This window comes from Populus trichocarpa, chromosome 11, assembly GCF_000002775.5.
Source record: "Populus trichocarpa isolate Nisqually-1 chromosome 11, P.trichocarpa_v4.1, whole genome shotgun sequence".
Lineage (NCBI taxonomy): Eukaryota > Viridiplantae > Streptophyta > Magnoliopsida > Malpighiales > Salicaceae > Populus > Populus trichocarpa.
In genome coordinates this window covers 2,436,878-2,458,010 of record NC_037295.2, presented here as the reverse complement: position 1 = coordinate 2,458,010, position 21,133 = coordinate 2,436,878, and the positions used below count along the sequence as shown (strand labels likewise).

Sequence of the window (21,133 nt, the reverse complement as noted above, 5' to 3'; positions counted from 1 at the left end):
TCTCAATATTGGGTGACCTGCCTATCTTAAGAATTTTTAGAAAAACTCCACTCTTTTTCTAAAACCAATGGTCACAATATCAGGTGACCTACCCATCTAAAAACATTCTTAGAAAAACTCCACGCTTTTCTAAAAATGGTCTCAATATCGGGTGACCTGCCCATCTTAAGATTTTTAGAAAAACCCCATGTTTTTTCTAAAAAAAATGGTCTCAATATCGGGTGACCTGCCCATCTTAAGATTTTTAGAAAAACCCCACGCTTTTTTCTAAAAAATGGTCTCAATATCGGGTGACCTGCCCATCTTAAGATTTTTAGAAAAACTCCATGTTTTTTCTAAAAAATAGTCTCAATATCGAGTGACCTGCCTGTTTTGAACTTTAAAAGAAAATCATTTTGCCTTGAGGAATGAAGCAGTGCTGGTTCACAATTCATATTTTTTTCCGTAGTTTTGTTGACCTGAGATTCTGCATCTCAGCGGTTCCCAAAAACTTAGAATTATTTTGGCTTTCATCACACCTTTCCTGCCAGGTTAGTGTTATGACAATATAACATGCATGTTTTTGTTACCTATTTTGGAAACATAGGTCCCCCTTTTCGTTGTAGACTTCTTCGAGTTCCTGTTTCCATTTGTTTGCCCGACCTATCCTCTTGAACTGGAACATGCTCCACGCGCTATATTTCCTATCCTTTTTATGCTTGGTGAACAGATCTCTGGTTCCTTACGGGGCCCTTTCTTGCTCCATTGAGTATTGCCTTTTATTATTATTTTAAGAGGAAAACTCAAAAGATTTGGTTTTGTTCATGAAAACTAAAACTTTCAATGCAATCATCATACTTTGTTTTACGCAATTCTCATAAAGGTGTTTCAGAGGTTTTTATGATGATACCCGTTAATGTTGGGCTTTGGTTCACTTTGTATCCCTATGTGCACTTCATGCCCTCAGTGTGGTGTTCAATAAATGTCAAGTTTAGAATTGGTTTGGTTCTCTCCAATTTGGGAATTGATAAAGTCATCTTGAGCATATTATGATTCCTTAGTCATACGTAAAAAAAGTTCTTTAAAGTAAAAAATTTCAAATGCTATGAGATCATGCGCTTTATGAAGAAAAGGTTCTTATAGAGAGAATTCATGGCCGAACTTTATTTTATTGATTGGGAAATTACGGAATCATCAAGCATAGTATTTCTTTACAGAGTCAGGATTCACAGGTCTAACTAGATCTTCTCCATCCATTCTAGATAATTGTAAAGCTCCTCCCGAGAACGCTTTCTTTAACACGTAAAGGCCCTCATAGTTTGGCACCCATTTACTCTAATCTTCTCCTGGTAAACATAATATTTTCTTCAGTATAAGATCTCCTTCGTGGAATTCTCGAGGTCGAACCTTCTTGTCATATGATTTGGCCATCCTTCTTTGGTATAGTTGATGATGACAAATTGCAGCTATCCTCTTTTCACTGATCAAATTCAGCTGTTCATATCTAACTTTTTCCCATTCTACCTCTTCTAGCTCAGAGTCTATCAATACTCTTAATGAGGGGATTTCCACTTTTAAAGGCATCACCGCCTCCATTCCATATACCAAAGTGTACGGGGTGGCTCCTATTGAGGTTCAGACTGCGGTGCGGTACGCGTGAAGGGCAAATGGCAACATCTCATGCCAATCCTTGTAGGTGACTACCATCTTCTGAATAATTTTCTTGACATTCTTGTTAGCAGCTTCTACTGCACCATTCATCTTTGGCTTATACGGTGAGGAATTGGAATGCTTGATTTTCCATCTAGCGCAGAGTTCTATTATCATCTTGCAATTGAAGTTATGGGCATTATCAATTATAATCTTTTCTAGTGGACCATATCGACAGATCAAATCTCCTTCAATAAATTTCTTCACCACTTTTTGCATCACATGAGCAAATGACCTGGCTTCTACCCATTTTGTAAAGTAATCTATAGCTACGAGAATAAACCTATGATCATTGCTGGCTTTTGGGTTGACAAACCCAATCACATCAATTCCCCACATTACGAAGGGCCATGGAGATGTCAAGTTAAACAGAGGCAATGGAGGGGCGTTGATTTTATCATTGTACACTTGGCACTTATGGCATTTTCAGACATAGTCGACGCAATCCTTTTCTAATGTCATCCAAAACTAATCGGCCCTTTGTATTTTTCTAGCCATCATGTGTCTGCTAGCATGGGTTGAGCAAATCCCTTCATGGACTTCCCGTAACGTGTTTTTTGCCTCAACTTCATCTAAACATCTCAACAAAGTCTCGTCAGATGATTTCTTATACAAAATCTCCCCGTTAAGATAACAATCCATTGCCAACCTCCTCAAGGTCTTCTTGTCGATTTTGGATGCCCACATGGGATATGCCTGGTTTTGGATGAAATTCTTGATATCATAGTAACAACGGTTTCCATCTATTTCTCTTTTGACTGAGCAATAATGAACTAGGTTATTTCTGATATCAATGTGTACCGATTGTACCTTGTGCCCAAAGTCTATTCTAGCCAAAGAAGCTAGTGTGGCCAAAGCATCAGCAAACTAGTTTCCTTCCCTTCCTAGATGGGTGAATTCTATTTCCTCAAATTTTCCAGCCAGTTTAGACAGGTATTCTTGGTAAGGCCTTAACTTCTTTTCCTTGGTTTGCCATTCTCTTTTTACTTGGCAAATGATCAGCATTGAGTCTCCATACATATTTATCTTTCTGATATTCAGCTCTAATGTAGCCTCTAAACCGAGAATGCAAACTTCATACTCAGTCGTGTTATTGGTGCGCCTAAACTGCAACTTAACTGAAATCGGATACTGTTTCTTATCAGTAGAGATTATCACTGCACCTGCTTCGTTACCACATACATTTACAGTACCATCAAAGTATATAATCCACCAATCTGATTTCCCTTCCTCGACTGAAAGCACATCTTCATCAAGAAAGTCAAAGTTTAATGGCTCATAATATTCAATAGCATGGTCAGCTAGGTGATCAACAATATCACCCCCTTTCACAGTTTTCCTTGTCATATATACTATCTCATTCTCAGACAATAGAACCTGCCATCTAGTAATTCGACTCGATAAATAGGGCTTTTCACAGATGTACCTCAATGGGGTCTAATTTGAAAATTAACCACGTAGTATGATACAATATATATTGACGCAATCTCTTCGCAGCCTATGCTAGTGCGCAACATAGTTTCTCAATCATGCGGTTGATCGAGTCAACTTAAATTCCAGAATTTGATAGTTTGAACCTGGTGAATCTTCAGTTAATATCAATCCTATATACATATAGAGTGAAGTGTATGAGTTCATTTTAATTATACTATCAATATAAGATATAAATATTTACAAAAGCAGTAAAAATAAACACTTAATTCTAAGTCTTCACTTTGCTTCCTTCTTGAACTTCTTTCCATTATGTTTGTCGATATGTTTTTTAAATAAACCTGTTTGATTCTTATTCTCAACAATGAAAATATTAGTCCAATTTTCATTTAATTTTTATCATTAAAATATAAAGGAATATTAATATGTGACTTAAAGGTCAACAATCATCCTCTTTTTTATGATGACAATTAATATATAAACTTAGATGTAAAAATGAGTCTCCCCTATATTTTTCAATATATTATCTTGGAGACATTAACAAAGAGAATCAATATAAACTTGTACTTTTTCCCCTTTGTATAATAGTTATATTCTCTCCCTCTTATTCATATTGTTTATATCTATATTATCTCCCCCTTCATCCGCAAGTTTTCTCGTGTTATAACATATATATATATATATATATATATATATATAAATGATCAATGGATACCACTTAAATTCCTTCCCACCTAGAAACAATTGGTGGTTTCTTGGCATTTTGATGAGGGGTGAAAATGCCTTAAGATGGCTATTTATTTGATTCACTTAGAAACTTATGGATATTTATATATTTAATTTAATAGAATTGGATTTGTTATTCAGTTTAGCAATATCAAACTAAAGGCAAATATATGATTTGATTTAATTCGAGACAGGTATAGAGATGAATGAGTGTTTCATCCAACCCTATCTCGATTTGGTTTTTTAACTTCTTTATATATATATATATATATATTAACAATACTCTAAAAGACGTGGGGAAAGTACTTTAGCTTTCCCTACGTCTTTTAGACTTTCCCTATTATTAATATATTATATTATTATAATAATAATTATATTATAATATATACTAAAAAGTAAATAAAACGCTGAGTTTTTTTTTAATTTTTTTTTGTTAATGTTAAATTTTTTTTATTTAGTTATTGGACTTTCATGACACGGATTCCGGGTTTGAAAGGTTAACCTGATTTGATGAGTTAACCCGAAATGTTTTTTCTTTTTAATTTATTTTTTTCGTTTAGTTTAATTTGTTAATGTTAAATTTCTTTCTATTTAATTATCAGACTTTCATGACACGTATCCCGGACTTGACGGGTTAACTTGGTTTGACAGGTTAACCCAGTTAATTCTGGGTAAACCTGTCAATTTTTTTTTCTATTTAGTTATCAAACTTTCATGACGCGAATCCCAGGTTTGACGGGTTAACCTGGTTTGAAGGGTTAACCCAGTTAATTCAGATTTTTTTCTTTTTCTTCATTAGTTTTTTTCTTCCTATTGGTTTTTTTCTTTTTAATTAATCTATTTAATTATCACACTTTTATGACACGACCTTATAACCAGACCCACATCCAATGCTCTTAGGTTCGGTGTTGCAACCAGACTCACTTAAACTTAAGCCATGTAAGTTTAATATTATTATTAATATTATAAATATTACTCTTGGGTCAAGCGTTGCAGCTAGACCCAAGGCTTTTGAGTATATCTTTGCAGAAAGACCTAACACTCTTAGATCTTAGTCTTTTTTGATATTTTTTATGCAAGAAAAAAAAATAACCCGTGGCGTATGCCTTTGTTTTTTTTTCCTTTTTAAGTCTTTTACCGTGGACTGCATGGTGCAGTTCACAGTGAAAAAACTTATGCCTTTAGTTTATTTTTTTTTCTATAGTTTCTTAATATTAAATTTTTTCTGTTTAATTATCAGGCTTTCATGACACGGATCCCATGTTTGATGGTTTAACCCAGTTGATTCAGATTTTTTTTTTCTTCATTAGTTTTTTTCTTCCTGTAGGTTTTTTCTCTTTTCTTTTTCCTTTTTAATTAATCATTTTTTTTAAATTTAGTTCATTAATATTAATTTTTTTTTCTATTTAGTTATCACACTTTCATGACACGAATCCCAGGTTTGACGGGTTAACCTAGTTGATTCAGATTTTTTTTCTTCCAATTTCATCTTTTAATATTGTATGCAATCCACAATAAAAAAGACTGATGCCTTTAGTTTTTGTTTTTATTTTTTTTTTCTTTTTATGCCTTTCACTATGGACTGCACAGTGTAGTCCACGGTGAAAAGGCTGATGTCTTCTTTTTTTAATTAATTTTATTTATTTAGTTTGTTGATGTTAAATGTTTTTTTATTTAGTTATCACACTTTTATGACACGGATCTTAGGTTTGACGGGTTAACCCAGTTAATTTAAATTTTTTTTCTTTTTCTTCTTATAAGTTTTTTTTTCTGTTTTTTTTTCTTTTGAATTAATATTTTTTTATTTAATTTAGTTCATTAATATGAAATTATTTTCTATTTAGTTATTGGTTGATGCTTTTTTATTTAATTTAGGTCATGTAACTAGTATATATTTATATGTTGTTGTAATTTTATATTACAGTTTAATGGATGGATTTTTAGTTTCAATTATAAATTTAAATTTTAGACCTTATTTTATTATTTTAAATATTTTGTTTGAAGTGTAACATGTATTTCCTATAAAATAAAATTTAAATTGAAGAATATTATTAAACATTATTTTCAAAATTATTGGACTAAGATTTAAACTTTTTCGAATTTAGGAGTTGTTATAGCACCGCAATTCATGGAAGGAATCATGGAGATGTTTTAGATATTTCAAAACAAAAACGAATGGAGTAAAATCTGGTTCTAATTGACGCGTGACGTCCCTATCGTTATCTCACGATTTTGAAGTCATACCTCTTTTCTTTCTTTTTTTTCAAAACAAAGATGACTTTATCCAGTTGGCGTATACAAGCAACAAAGCAATTCTATGCACAGATAACTTTTCACACCATTCTTTTCACCATATTGTGTCGATGTTCTTTATTAATTTTTGGTTTTACATTTCTCAACAACAAATGCATTTCAAACATTGGGAACTTTTTTTTCTCTCCAATTTCTATGTTTTATCTACTGGGAATTTAAAATTTTTTTAAATTTAAAATTTATATAGACTCACACATTTTATATTTAATTTTTATAAAATAAATAGAAATAACCATTTAATTATTAAGATTTTAATATCATATTAAAAAACTAATTTAACCCAATAGGATGTTCATTGATGTGATACTTAGTGTATTTATATTTATATTTAAAATCAAAATCAAAATGCATTTTCCTTCCCTTAACCAGCTGCAGTGAAGAGCACTCAAGCAATCAATTCGGTCATAAATAGAATAAGAAAACCAAACTTCGAAAGGGACAAAAAAAAAATATATATTAAATAAAAGATCAAAATTAATTAATTAAAATTTTCCAAGCCATAGCCCTGCCCCGAGCATTCGGTTTTGGTTTTCGTGGTGCATGATTTTGTTTATAATAATAATGTTACCGTTAAAATTAATTCGAGAATTACAATGGTAATTTTATTGGAATTTTATATTCTTTCAGTAATTCTATTAATATTATATATAATTTTTTTTAAATAAAACAAACAATGCAATTAAGAAATTAAAACAGAATTAAATTAAAATAAAAAAAATTTATTCTTAATTTCAAAAAAAATATTATTAAATAGAATTTATCTATCTAGTGGATAAAATATAAAGAATGAGACAAAAATGAATCTTTACCAGAAATGAGAGAACAAGGTGGAACATAGATACTAGTGAGATCGATATGCCAACAACTGCTCGAGAATATTCAATTTATTTCTTAGATTGGCTTCTTCAACCCTAAGTTGGGTTGTCTTAGCATGAATTTATTCTTGTACAATTACATGGATGACTGATAATTACAGGCTCGATCGAGGTTATAGGGTCAAAGACACTTCAACCCACTTGTATATCCTTGTTCGTAGTGTTAGAAACTAATACTGTAAACTTGATTTATATACGTACTAGTAGATTCAACATCCAACCATAATTCAAATTGAGTTTTGGATGGGTTGAAGAATCGTCTTCCTATTTCTTATACAATCAAGTATTATATGTTTCTTGAAAAAAAAAAAAAAACTAGTCATAAAATAAATAAAAAATAATAACTAAAAAAATGTTTAAATTGTGAAATGTTTTCATCAAATAACTCATCATTTTTTTTTCATTATATTACACCTATATTATAAAATCAAACTCAATTTCATCAAATAACAAATAAATATAATTTTTTAAAATCACAAACAAACCCTAACAAGTACAAAATTATACCTTTATACCATAAATTTCTCAAGGAAAAAAGATAGGGAAACATAAAAAACAAGTAAATATACAAACAAACTATATATACTACATAAAAATATCAAAAAATTAACATAAAAAAAATGAGTTATAATAAAAAATAAATAAATTTACTTACTTGATGTGATGAGTCTTCAAAAGAATAGAGATACTAACACAATGAATGTTAGAGTGACTGAATTTGTGATAAAAAAAGAAGCTAAATTTGTGATAAAATGGGTTACAACCTATGAAACATTTTTTATTAATTGGTTATTTACCTTGATTATTACTTAACATACCCTGTCAAACCAATGATAATTTAATTTTCATGAGCATATATTAACATCACTTGTATTGTCATGGTAGCCTCGCCTGCTTATTAAAGTGCCATTATCAATAAACAATCATTATTAATCAATAATTAGGTTGAGCTTATTGTATGCTTGCAACCTAAAAATATTACGGGAACAACCGTAAATCAAATTCAAAGTCAAAATTTCATGTTTTCTTCTCGGATATAACAATAAACAAGGAATACTCTAAATAGAAAAGTAATGCCACAAAAGGCACAATTATGGTTTTCATAACAATAACTGATAGAGTATTTGACCTATTTGAATATTTAAATAATAGAGACTTTAAGGAAGATGAATCAATAATTCAAGATTTGATGAATCATTGAAATAAAATAGTAAATAAAATAGAATGCAGACAATAAAAAAAATTAAAAACATAGTGTTTTAAAGTGATTGAATAGACGGTATAAAGTCACTTGCCAAAAAAAAAGTAAATATTTAAAGCAAGATATAATTAACTTGCTCTAATACAATGTAGAAGTTTAGAATATAAAAGAATTTTACAATTTCATAATTTAATTATATATATTTTATTCAACTCATGTAGGAATTATATTGTCATACAACAAAATATATAATGAAATAGAATAGAACACTTTTCCATATCATATTTTTTTACAATATCATAACGTACAAAGAAAACCTGAGTTTTCTTAGACGTAAAAAAAGAGAGAGGAGGACATGGATAACACTTTTCCATTGTTATTAATCTGTCATAGCAGCAGTTAAAGATTAAAATCTCTCCACCTCAGTATTTATATAAGTCAAGTATCAAATCGGTTATGCAGCATGACATAGTTTATTGTTATATTTTTTAAACGAAGACTAAGATAGAAAGCAATTTTATATTGTTCTAGGAATAAAACAATAATACATATAGAAGAGATTATGTATTACACTAATAATAATAAATATTGCAACTAATTAAAATAAAAATAATTAACCGACAATATGACCAGGCTGGCCATTGCTTTTTTACCCGCAGGCGTGCGTGAACTGCTCACGCACGCCTGCTACAGAAACATGTAATTAAAATGCAAATGGGAGGGAAAACGCAGCTTACCTGTCGCCGCAATTGAAGATGAAGATGACGGTGATGGAGGGCTGGCCGGCTGATGCTATTTTCTCCTCCTCTGTTTTCCTCTTGTTCTTCCTCTAGTCTTCTTTCTCTCTGCCCTCTTTTTTTACTTTATGGGTTCCTTCCTCTTCTCTGATCTCTCTCTCTCTCTCTCTACTGTGTTTGCACTGTTTTTTTTTGTCCCCTGTGTTTGTTCCTTTTTTTCCCCCTGGTTTCTTGCTTCTCTGTCTGTGTTTTCTATCCTCCTTTGTTCTATGTGTGTTTCCTCCTCCCTGGTCTTCGTTTTTCTTTTTCTCTGTGTTCGCTCCCTGGTTCTCTGGTTTTTTTTACTTGTCCGTCTTCTCCCCTGTGTTATGTCCTCCAGATCGTTCTCTGTTTTTTGTTCTTTTTCGTTCCTCTATCCTCTGGTTTTCTCCCTGTTCTTCCCCTCTGTTTCTTGGAATTTCCTCTGTTCGCGTCTTCCCCCAGCGTTTTCTCTTCTGTCCCCTCGGTTCTATCCCTCACCCCTTGTGGCTTTTCTCTGGCTTATATAAAGCCAGAGAATGCCATGCGTTGGTAAGGCAAATGAAACGGACTCACAAGACCGTTACAGTGATGATGGAGACGCATCGTGGGGCGCGGGGTGGCTTTTCCTCTTCCAGTTTGGTCTGCTTGAGAAGATGAACAGTGTCCATTGAAGCGGCGCCGTTTTGGGATGGAATAGCCATTTTCAATTTGGTCACTGACGTTCTGACATTTTGTAATCAAGCCCCGAGGTAAATTATAATTAAGCCCTTTAATGTTATCTATATTTACACAATGGTCCTTTACTTTAATTTCTTGCAATTTTAACCCGAATCAGCCCGAAACTTTGATATTTCTTCAATTAAACCTCTCATATCATTATTTAAACTAATTTTAAGTTCAATTAAGTCTCATACTTATCAATTTTTCAATTAAACTCTTGATTTGATTAATTAAACTAATCCAAAGTTTAATTGAGTTTTCAAACTTCCAATTTATATTGTCTTGATTCAAATTTCAATTTACTCTTCATTCATTTCATTTTGTTTTTCTTTTTTCATCATCCTTTTTTTCTATTTTTTCATCATCACTTTTTTCATTTTTTTCATCATTATTTTTTTTATTTTTTTAAATAAAAAAAATAAAAAAAAGTCAAAAATTGGATTATGACAATAAACAAGCAATCAACTGATTCACTTAGTATCACCATGCGATCGATTAAGTCAAGTTAAATTCGAGGATTTGATAATTTGAACCTCGTGAATCTTTAATTGATATCAATCTTAAATGCACACATAATAAAGTGTACGAATTCATTTTAATTGTGCTATCAATATAAGATATAAAGATTTAAATAAGCAGTAAAAATAAACACTTAATTCTAAATCTTCACTTTGAAAATATCTTCTAAATAATAAAAATAATATTTATCTATTGTATTATTTAAAAAAATGGAAAACATTTCAAAATACTAACCTATTAATTATTATTTCAGATTATAGTTTTATAATTACTATTAAATTAATGTTTTATTTGAATTAAATATTCAAGTGATCATTTATAAAATGATTTCAACTCATATAGTGCATATTACTGGCTATATATATATATATATATATATATATATATATATATATATATATATATATATCAATTTCAATACATATTACCTCATGAAAAATAAAAAGGTTTCGTTATATTTTTTTCTCTTATATAAATGATTCCAATATTATACGTCAAATAAGAAAATAGGTAAATCCATGTCCTTTGATTTGATAAACAATTCGAGGGGCTTAATTTTTAATTGTTAAGGGGCATAACCATGAAAACATGTTCTCTTTGTCTCTAATAACTTTATTTTTTCTATTTAAAAATGGTAACAAAATGCTATCTTTTTTTTATAACAATAATACAGACTATTAAAAATATAGTTATGTATGAATAACATAAATGTTGTCAAAAAATTGATGTACGAAACACACAGTCGTCCACTGGGATCTACTTGTCATTCAGCAATATTAATGATGACCAAAAATGATATGAATCGGAAAATGTACAAAAAAGAATATCATTCTCAATTAAAACATTCAAAGGTCATTAATTAAATTTTATGTTTAATTTTATTAATCTAATTAGAGAAAATAAAAGTAATGATATTCTAAGGTCATTAAAACATTGATACGATGTCAAATATTTATCCCAATCCAAACATTCCAATGATTGACTGAAACCGCAAAACTGGTTTTATATTAAATCTCTGCAGCTAAACCATTATCTAGGATACAACTCAGTAATTGAAACCTCATTTTTGGACAAAGGGATAGCTACAGATTCAGATAGCGAGGACTCAGTCACCCTTGAATTATGCTCCATTGAGGATGACAGATCTGATTGATATGTGCTGCTGTTCATAAAAAATGCAGGCTGAGAAGGTATTTGCAATGTGAGGGAAGAGCTGCTTAGCATGAGAACTACTGAAGCCATTGTCGGCCTTTCAGCTACATTTTCTTGAACGCAGAGTAACCCAATGTGGATGCATCTCAACATTTCTGTTGCTGAGCCACTACTCAAAACGGGATCTATAATATCTTGAGCTGTCCCTTCCCTCCAGTTTCTCCATGCCTACAAAATTTATCCAAAGTGAATTCACAATATTGAAGGGCTTGCAGATATCCCTATAAAGCCTTGAATAACGTGTTTGATTTGTGGATTGTTCTATACTTACATGGCTCAAAAGGTGCTCTATGTCATTTCCATTGCGAAAACTATTTTTTTTACCAGTCACAATCTCCAAAACTAGCACGCCGAAACTAAATACGTCTGACTTGACCGAGAAGTGTCCTTGCATTGCATATTCTGGAGCCATATAGCCACTGTTTATCATCAACGAAAAGTTTAATATTATTAGATTCGACAATGTTAACAATGTTTAAATTCTTTTATATTGTTGGGACTTTTCATTTCCTCTTCTTTGATACAATGCAATAAAGGACGAGCTTAATAAATAGTAATTATGCTGTTCATCATGTTCAGATACTTACTAGGTTCCCACAATTCTACTTGTATTGCCTTGAGTTTGATCCACTACGAACAACCTCGCCATGCCAAAATCTGAAATTTTCGGATTCATCTCTTCATCTAACAAAATGTTGCTGGCTTTGAGGTCACGATGAATGATTCGAAGTCGAGAATCCTCGTGAAGGTAAAGGAGCCCTCGAGCAATTCCTCCAATAATCTTGTAACGTCTTTCCCAGTTCAAATGCACACGCTTGATTGGATCTACATTTCAAGGAATCTCATGGCTCAATTTAGTCAAGGGAAAGAGTACGAGAAATATTCATTTGTGCTTCTTATTTCGAAGGAGACTCAATTGCTTATAATACAATTGTAAATTAGCTGGTTCCTAGCCTTACCAAATATGAAGTGATCAAGGCTCGCATTAGGCACAAACTCATAGATAAGAAGCCTTTCAATTCCTTGCAAGCAGAAACCCAGAAGCCTGACTAAATTCCGGTGCTGGAGTCTTGCCACCAATAAGACTTCATTTTTGAATTCCAAATCTCCTTGCCCAGAGTCCTTAGAAAGTCTTTTCACAGCAATCTCTTGTCCGCTAGGAAGTGCTCCCTGAAATCATATCAATCCATTACTCCCTGTATCATCTTGAGCATTGCGATTTAACTATATGTAAGTAGAAGTATATCCTTTACTACCTTGTAAACAGCACCAAATCCACCCTGTCCCAGCTTATTTTTCTCCGAAAAGTCCTCTGTTGCATCTCGAATGGTGCTGAATGCGAATTGCAATGATTCTGCACTTTCTATTTCGTCCCCAGCTTCAAAAGTTGAACAAGTTAGCATGCACGGAAACATAATTGCATTGGAAATTAAGGAAGTAACGTAAATTGTATTTAGTTAGTGTCACGGGATAAAAAAAATAGATTAAAAAATAAAATAAAAAATGTATTTATTTTTAAAATAAAAAAATAAGAGCCCCTCTCATCGTCTATTTCAATACAATTCAACAACCAAATACTATCTTCAGGCAACCAAATTATTACTTACTTTCAATCCTTTCCTTTTCCCTTTGCTTTCGTGTTCTTATGAATAGGCACATGCAGATGACGAGTATCACAGCACCGACAGCTGGGACAACAGTAATGACAATGATCCGAACTGTGTTGCTCTTCTTTCCTGCATAAACCAACGTGGCCCTAAAATGTTGAAGAACTTGAGTCTAGACTTGTGTGTTCTGAATGTGGACAGTCCCAATGATTGAGGCCTTATGACCCAAAGCAAAGTTGTCCCCATGACTCGCAAAAGCTTAACAATCAGCTAATTTTTATTTCTTTTAAAAGAATATATTCAAATCCTATCATGTTCCATAATCTAAACCACAAAAACTAATAAACAGATTTTTAAGGCTAAATTACAATAACTCCTATTATAAAATTATAGAAAACATTTAAAATTTTGAATATATGACAAAACACCTCGACTATATCCAAAATATCTTTAATTGCTGTTATAAAAAATAGTTAAATAAAAAAAATTCCAAAAGTAGATAAAAATATAAAAATAAGAAATAAGAAATGGCTGAAATTAATATTATTGCTGATGTACTAATAAAATAACCAAGTCCCATTTTTTATATTCTTTCTCTAATTTGTTTAATTTTTTAATTTAAATATCTTTTCAAATGCATTTTGGATAAAGTTTCTGTAATATGTTTTTATATATGAAAAATGCTTTTTTCTTGATGATCTCTATAATTTTATAATATCTCAAGAAGGTTATTGTAATTTACTCTACTGTTAATATTAATTAATTAAACATGGTACAAGCACTCCTACTTTTCTTTTTTCTTTTTTTCCCATACCTAATTAAAATTGAATGATTTAAGGATCATTAAACTATAAAATTACTAAATCAAAACATCAAAATCAAAGTGCAGGAGGGAGTTAATAACAATCCAAGGCCTACCTTGTGCTGGTGCCGGAAGAGATGTAGGTGATGATATTTGTGGTGGTGGAGGTGATGGTAATATCTCAAGTGTACCATTAAAAAACTTTCCAATCTCCCACCTCAAATTGCAGCTTGGTCTTATGAGTTTAGCTCCAATCTTCCCTTTTACGTTCCCATCACAACAGTTTGTAATCATCCGAAAAAGGTCAAGCAGGCAACTGGAGCACTGCCCCTCAGACAAGTCAGGCGTGCATTGAACAATAGCATATACTGTTTCAACTCCAGCACTTTGGTTTCCAGTTGCGAACTTCTTTAAAGAGTTCCCTGATGCAGCTTTGGCTCGAAGTCTGGCAAATAATGTTTGTAGTGCCTGATTAAATAGAGTTACATCCAAAACATTCTTTCCATTCGCCTGGTAGATAGATGGTTTTTCATCCACAACACCGAATATAGATGTGTTTGAGTATCGTATCATACAGAGTGCGTAAACTCCAAATGCCCCCATCTTGTTAGGACAAACCTCTAAGATCTTATGAGTAGAGTCATTAACGCAACTTCGACAAACATCAACGGCAACGTCTCCTCTGCATAGTGCAATTGCATTTACTCGGTCAGGAAATTCGCCAACGGATAGATTGTAAAATCCGTAGTCAATTTGAGTGTCGGATGCTAGGGAGGACAGAAGGCTGTTGAGGTTTCTTTGGTACGTGCTATTAGTTGTGTAGTTGCCGACGTTGTTGTAGTTACAGTTATAATAAATGAATTTCGGCTGAGCAGCTGAAAGGGAAGGTTGGTGTAGAAGGATGTAAGAGAACGAAAGGAGAAGCACTAATTTTGAAGAATCCATTGGCACCGTGCTTGCGTACATGGTGAAGTGGTATGGCCTTGTGATATTTAATTGTTGGTATAAGCCCATGGTTTTTATTTTTATTTTTTATTAATGAAACTGTTTTCTTATTTATTTATTAAGGACACCAACTTTGAATTGACCATAAAATATATGGCACTCGGCACCTTGACGAGGATTGGCAACGTGCAAAAAGGGTCTTTTAGAGATCTCTTAACAACTAAAATGATGGGGATAACCTTTACACTCAGCAGCCATCCAAAGTCAGCAACTTTTAAAGATAAAAAATAAAACCCTCATAGAATAGTGAACCCTTGACGGGGCTGGGCTTTTCCTTGCAGATAATAGTGTTCAATGCCTATGCTCAAACCCGATATTTAAAAATCCATAACTATCCTTAATAGAATAGTAAGTTCAATCCTACCACTAATTAAGAAAAACATCAATAGAATAAAATCATTAAAAAGAAATTATTAACACTATATATTAAAACAAAAGAGACATTCCATTATTTATGACTCATCTCTTTCTTCTACAATTTTTTTTTTAATTTTCATCATTTGAATTTATTTAATTTTAATTTTATCATCGCAAATTATGTTGACATTCTTTTATTTATTAGAATTTGTTATATTTTACATGTTCTCGCGTATGTGATATCTCAAAGTTTATTCCAGAGTTATATTAAATATTATTGTTATAAATTAAAATTTTCAATTATAGTAAAAATAACTTATGACTAATCTTTCTCTTTTTCATCACTTTCAATTATTTTCTCTCTTCTCTCTTCAATTTAAAGACTAATAAATAAATAAAATAAACTAAGGAAAAAAATTAAAATTATCTTGAATTTGGAGTGAGTGATGTGTTTTCTACAAGCTTTATTTCTTAGTCATTTATCTTTTAATTTGATTTTTTTCTATAATTTCAAATTCAATTCTATTTAATTAGGCTATAAAAAGATACAATTGCAATTGAGAAAAGAGTTAAAAAATGAAAAACAAAAACTCGGATCTTTTAATATATAGTTAATATCCATTACTTAAAGAATTATGGGATACATAAGAAAGTGATGGAATTATGAATTTGAAGAATATGTGGCCACGTTTCGTTGGAGACATTTGTGGATGATAAAGAGACCCCAAAATGATATATTATTAGGGATGTTGGCATAGAAAGGAAAAATGGATGTTCGAGAGAAGTTTTGCGAAGATAATTTGAAAAGCTACCCAAAATGAAAAAAAATGTTTTATAGGATAGGGTTGTGATTGCATCTTCTTCACAAAAGGTGCTAAAAAAATAAGGAGAAAATAGAGAAGAAACTATATGGAAATATGTGATACTGGGGCGACTCATATCTTTGTTCCAAAGAATAGAGAGAAGATAGAGTTTCAACATTTATTTTCCATGAATGAAGAAAGAAAAACATTAAAAAAATGTACAAATTGGTAGCAAGCAATTGATTGAGAAAGAACATTAACATGGAACAACTTGGACAAGTTGCCTTGAGCGCCAACAGTCTTGGCAAACCAAACGCGGAATTTCTTGTTTTTTTCCATGAATGAAGAAAGACAACTTGATCTAACCCTACAATTCGGACTTATTAACCAACCCACTGTAAGGACTATGGACACCACCTATCTCCACATTGGTATGATATTGTCCACTTTGGGCCTAAGCCCTCATGGATTTGCTCTTGGGCTATACCCAAAAGGCCTCATACCAATGGAGATATTTGTCCATCCTTATATACCCATGATCCTCCCCATTTCTAGCCAATGTGGGACTTTGGTCGTATACCCAACAATCATCCCCTCGAACAAAGGACCACCGAGCCTCCCCTCAAACCGATCATTCATCCGTCCACTCTCTACCAACCAGGATTCTTCATTCTCTACTTCACCGTGTTGGGGGTCAGAACATGTCCATGAAGCATCCGGAGAGCACTACCTGACTTGAGAGTTTTTGCTATTTCTAGGTCAACTCCTCTTCACCGTGTTGGGATCAGGACACGTCCATGAAGCATCTGGAGCACACTGCCTATCCAATAGAGCTGATCCATGGATTACATCGTGATTGGGGGCCCATCACCTTTTGTTCGGCATTCCGAGGATTCATCCATCATGGCTAACTCCGGGGCCTGGCTCTGATACCACTTGTAAGGACTATGTACACCACCTATCTCCACATTGGTATGATATTGTCCACTTTGGGCCTAAGCCCTCATGGATTTGCTCTTGGGCTATACCCAAAAGGCCTCATACCAATGGAGATATTTGTCCATCCTTATATACCCATGATCCTCCCCATTTCTAGCCAATGTGGGACTTTGGTCGTATACCCAACAATCCTCCCCTAAGCCGAGGGAATACCCACACAAATGGCAAAGGGGGTGATTGTTAGGATATTGCCATTTGGTGGCAATACCCCACCACTAAGCAAGTGGTTGCTCCATTAGTGCCACTAATGGTGGCATGGTTTAAAGCCTTCTTGTCCCACCATGATTGACAAGTGTGCTGAAGAGGCTCACCATATTTGCCTATAAAAGAGGCAATTATTTGAGAGCAAAGTGAGAGTGAAGAGAAGGTTGAGAGAGAGTGTGTGAGAACGTGAAGAGAAGAAGAGAAAGAGGAGCTGCTGCCATATGCAGCAGGGTGTGTGAGCTGGGAGTTGAGTGATCCTCCTCCATGTATTTATTGTATCATTTCTCTATCTCTAAATAATATGGACTCTCTCCCGTGGATGTAGGCGGTTTTGCCGAACCACGTAAAAATTGTGTCAGTGTGCTTTACCCTCCGATGAGCAACTATCAGTACACCCCCGGTCCGCGCATGGGAGTGACAGAATTCCCCAACACCCACCACACACTTGTGCTAGCTGAAGCTACCGGCAAACTTCCAAAATGAGAAAAAATTGTGAAATCCCATAAGTTTCTGATTGCTAGGTGTGGTACGAATCTAAACCAAAGTCTGGAAACTATTCAAAATCCTCCTTGTTCTTGAAAGGTTTTCACATATTTAAGTCCTTCTAAAATGGCCACCCCATAACGGAAATGACAGCCTTCAGTTTACTATTTTCAATTGAAACGATGGCCGTTGATTTGTCCAAAGAACTTTGATATTTTATTGTGACTATAACACCAAATTGTTTTGTATAAAAAGGGGAAAAATGCACAATTTGCATCATTATTTGAAATAACCTCACATGAGCATATGGCCATCTATTGATCACATTTGTTAGTTATTTAATTAAAAATTACGAAGTCAAGTTCGGCCATTTTTATTTTCTACTCAAATAACTTCAAAATTACAAAGTCAAGTCGTGTTCTCTCTTTATGTTACTGTCTTCAGCTTTCTCCTGCATCACATACCTTCTGTTAGTGGTGGAGGAGAGTACCTTGGTGATGCTTGTTGTAACCTAAATTTTGATCTATTTGCTTTTTAATCTAATTTTAAAGGGTTAAAATTTTAAATTAAAAGATCAGGGGCTTGAATAAAAAATTTAGAAACTTCAGGGATCAAATTGCAAATGGTCATGCCCTGTCCAAAACGGCACCGCTTCAAGCATACGCAGTTCTTCTTCTTCCTCCTCTGAAACTGCAAATCCGCCTGCAAAGAAGGGAAGAAATTAAAATGCCAGCATCCTAGTCCTATCAAAACACCAAAGATCAATCCTTATCTTCATGGTGATCACAACCAGGGGAGATAAGGATTGAATATCGCGTCCGAGTCCTAGCAGAAACCGACTCCCCAAGCCGTGCTTATCAGGAGGAGAGACGTAGGCTGAGCAGAGAAGGGTGATCCCTATAAATACCAGAGAAATCAACGAGGAGGAAAGAGGGGAGCAAAACGATTGAAGAGAAAACAGAGTAAAACAATTAAGCAAATAACAGAGTAAGGCAATTGAGAGAGAACAGAAGAGGAGACCGAGAGAGAGAACGGAAGAACTAGGAAAGTAACACAGGGGAAAGTAAACCAAAAACAAGAGAGAGAGGGGAGTGAGATTGAAAAGGAAAGGGAAGAGTAGGACGTTCTTCGACCAGAGCTAGGATCATCACCCTCGTCTTCGTCTCTGTTGCTGTCTTCACCGAGGTAAGCATTCTTCCTCCTGCCCTGCAATTCCATTTCCAAGTTTTGTTAAAAAACAGTGCCAAGGTAAAATTAATTACCTTCGCACTATAGAGTGCGCGTGAACCAGTTCACATGTGCATGCTTTTTGGGCTGGTTAATGGCCTGAGCTAGTAACTGGATCGGCCTAACTAGATCCAACCCAACCCGTATGGCTAGACTCAATCTAGCCCAAAAAAATAAAAAATAAAAAATAATAATATTCATAGAAAAAGGCGTAGAAAAATAACTTCATTAAAAATTCAAAAGCTTGCGAAATTATTCACTAACATCAAAGTCAGAAATATCATATTTTTTAGATTTGTGCAATATTTACCAATGCTAGAGTTGGAAATATTCATAGGAATTATTTACTGACGCAAGAGTCAGGAACATGAAAGGAAGAATAAAAAAGAAAAAGGAAAACAAATTCTTAGCAATTTTAGACAAAACAAGCAATGCAGTCTGCCTCAGGTAGAACGCTTAAGGGGTGATAGCATCTTTTTTTTTGCGTAACCAGTCTCGTATCATAGAATCTTTGTTGACCAGTTAGGGTTCCTAGTAACCATAATACTAGGTGGCGACTCCTTAAACTAGATATTTTCCCCCTAAAAGAACAAGATACCAGATATCTATTCCTTTTCCAATCGAGATTATTTTTAATCGGTTGCTGCGATGTCCGGGTATGACAGAATAACGACTCCGCTAGGACCTTTTAGGACTAAGCTTTGCCTTTTTCCAATCGACAATCTTCTGCTCCAATATCTCCTCTGCTAAGTGCAATTGCATTTGCTTGGTCAGGGCCAGTTTGACCAACAGATAGATTATAAAATCCGTAGTCAATTTGGGTATTGGAATCCAGGGAAGACAAGAGACTCTTGAGGTTTCTTTGGAAATTGCTGTTAGTCGTGTAGTTACTGTAAAGATATCAACGGTCCTAATAATGCCAAGTGTCAGAAGATTAGCAATTAATATTGTTACAATGCTGTTAGTATTTTTTATTACAAAAGGAGAATCTGTTAGCATTAATAGTGTGTGTAAAAAGGAAGAATATTCTTCGTATAGTATATTTCCAATACTACATATATAAACTGAGTATGAGTAATGTAAACATCAAGCAAAAGCAAATAATAAAACAGTGCTAGAATTCATCTTCTGCTTCTCTGTGCATAACAGATTCATTCATTCTCTGTTCTTCGTTCTTTTCACTCTCTGCTTTTTTCTTCATTTCTATTTCATTTCTATATAAACATTACTGTCTATCATGGTATTAGAGCGCTGGAACTCTTGATCTTGTGGCCATTAACTTCTGAATTTTGGCTTTATTCTCATCCTCTTCATAAAATTCTTGTGCACTTATTGATGTGCCTATCAGCTATTTGATATATTGCCTCACTGATTCTCTTCTTCAAAACTCCAGTTTTCTATTACTTCACCGAACATTATAATCTTCAATTTTCTGCTTTCTCCTACATTCTAAAATGGTGACTAGCTCTCAACTTCAGATTATTCAATCTCCTATCACTTCTCTGCTTCCTGCAATCTCTACTGCTATAACAGTGAAGCTTGACAATACAAACTACCTAGTCTGGCAATTTCAAATGAAAATTCTTCTTGAAAGTCATGGAATTCTAGGATTTGTTGATGGTTCCAGAAAATGTCCAAGTCGATTTGATACAGATTCCGATATTGAGGGTGTTGAATCTGATGATCATCAGATTTGGAAAATGCATGACAGAGCACTAATGCAGCTACTTATTGCCACTCTTTCTTCTACTGCCATTTCCTATGTCATTGGCTGCATCAGTTCTCATGATATGTGGATTCAATTGCAGGATCATTTTTCTACAGTAACCAAGGCAAGAATCTTTCAAATGAAGAGTGAACTTCAAACTATCAAGAAAGGTTCAAAACCTGTGTCTCAGTATCTGCAGAGAATCAAAGATGCCCGTGATCATCTCTCTGCCGCTGGAGTTTATTTTGAAGATGAGGATATTGTGATCTTGGCTCTTAATGGCCTTTCTTCTGACTATAACATGTTCCGATGTATGGTTCGAGGCAGAGATAATGTGTTATCTCTTAAAGATTTTTGCTCTCAATTGCTTGCTGAAGAAGCTACTATTGAGCAGACCCATTCCTCTTCTCCATTTGTCTCTGCTATGCACGTTCAGAATCAAGTGCCTCAAGGCAAGGCTCTGGTTCTTGATGAAGGTAATTCTAATCCTCTTT

At 33.5% G+C, this 21,133-nt stretch overlaps 2 protein-coding genes across 5 annotated transcripts in view; both read right to left on the bottom strand.

Annotated features, from left to right (window-relative positions):
- Nucleotides 1-21,133, bottom strand: part of LOC7485557 (cysteine-rich receptor-like protein kinase 34) — a 55,885-nt gene that overhangs the window by 10,731 nt on the left and 24,021 nt on the right. The window lies entirely within an intron of this gene.
- Nucleotides 11,211-14,825, bottom strand: LOC127903896 (cysteine-rich receptor-like protein kinase 44). Of its 2 annotated transcripts, XM_024581265.2 has the most exons (7): nt 13,970-14,825; nt 13,052-13,180; nt 12,701-12,822; nt 12,404-12,614; nt 12,032-12,269; nt 11,716-11,863; nt 11,211-11,612 (listed from the first exon to the last, which is right to left on the bottom strand). In XM_024581265.2, exons 1-7 carry the CDS (start codon nt 14,817-14,819, stop codon nt 11,262-11,264), a joined length of 2,049 nt encoding a protein of 682 aa, XP_024437033.1. In that variant the 5' UTR covers nt 14,820-14,825; the 3' UTR covers nt 11,211-11,261. The 2 variants fall into 2 exon arrangements, with proteins under 2 accessions (XP_024437033.1, XP_024437039.1); XM_024581271.2 differs by lacking the exon at nt 13,052-13,180.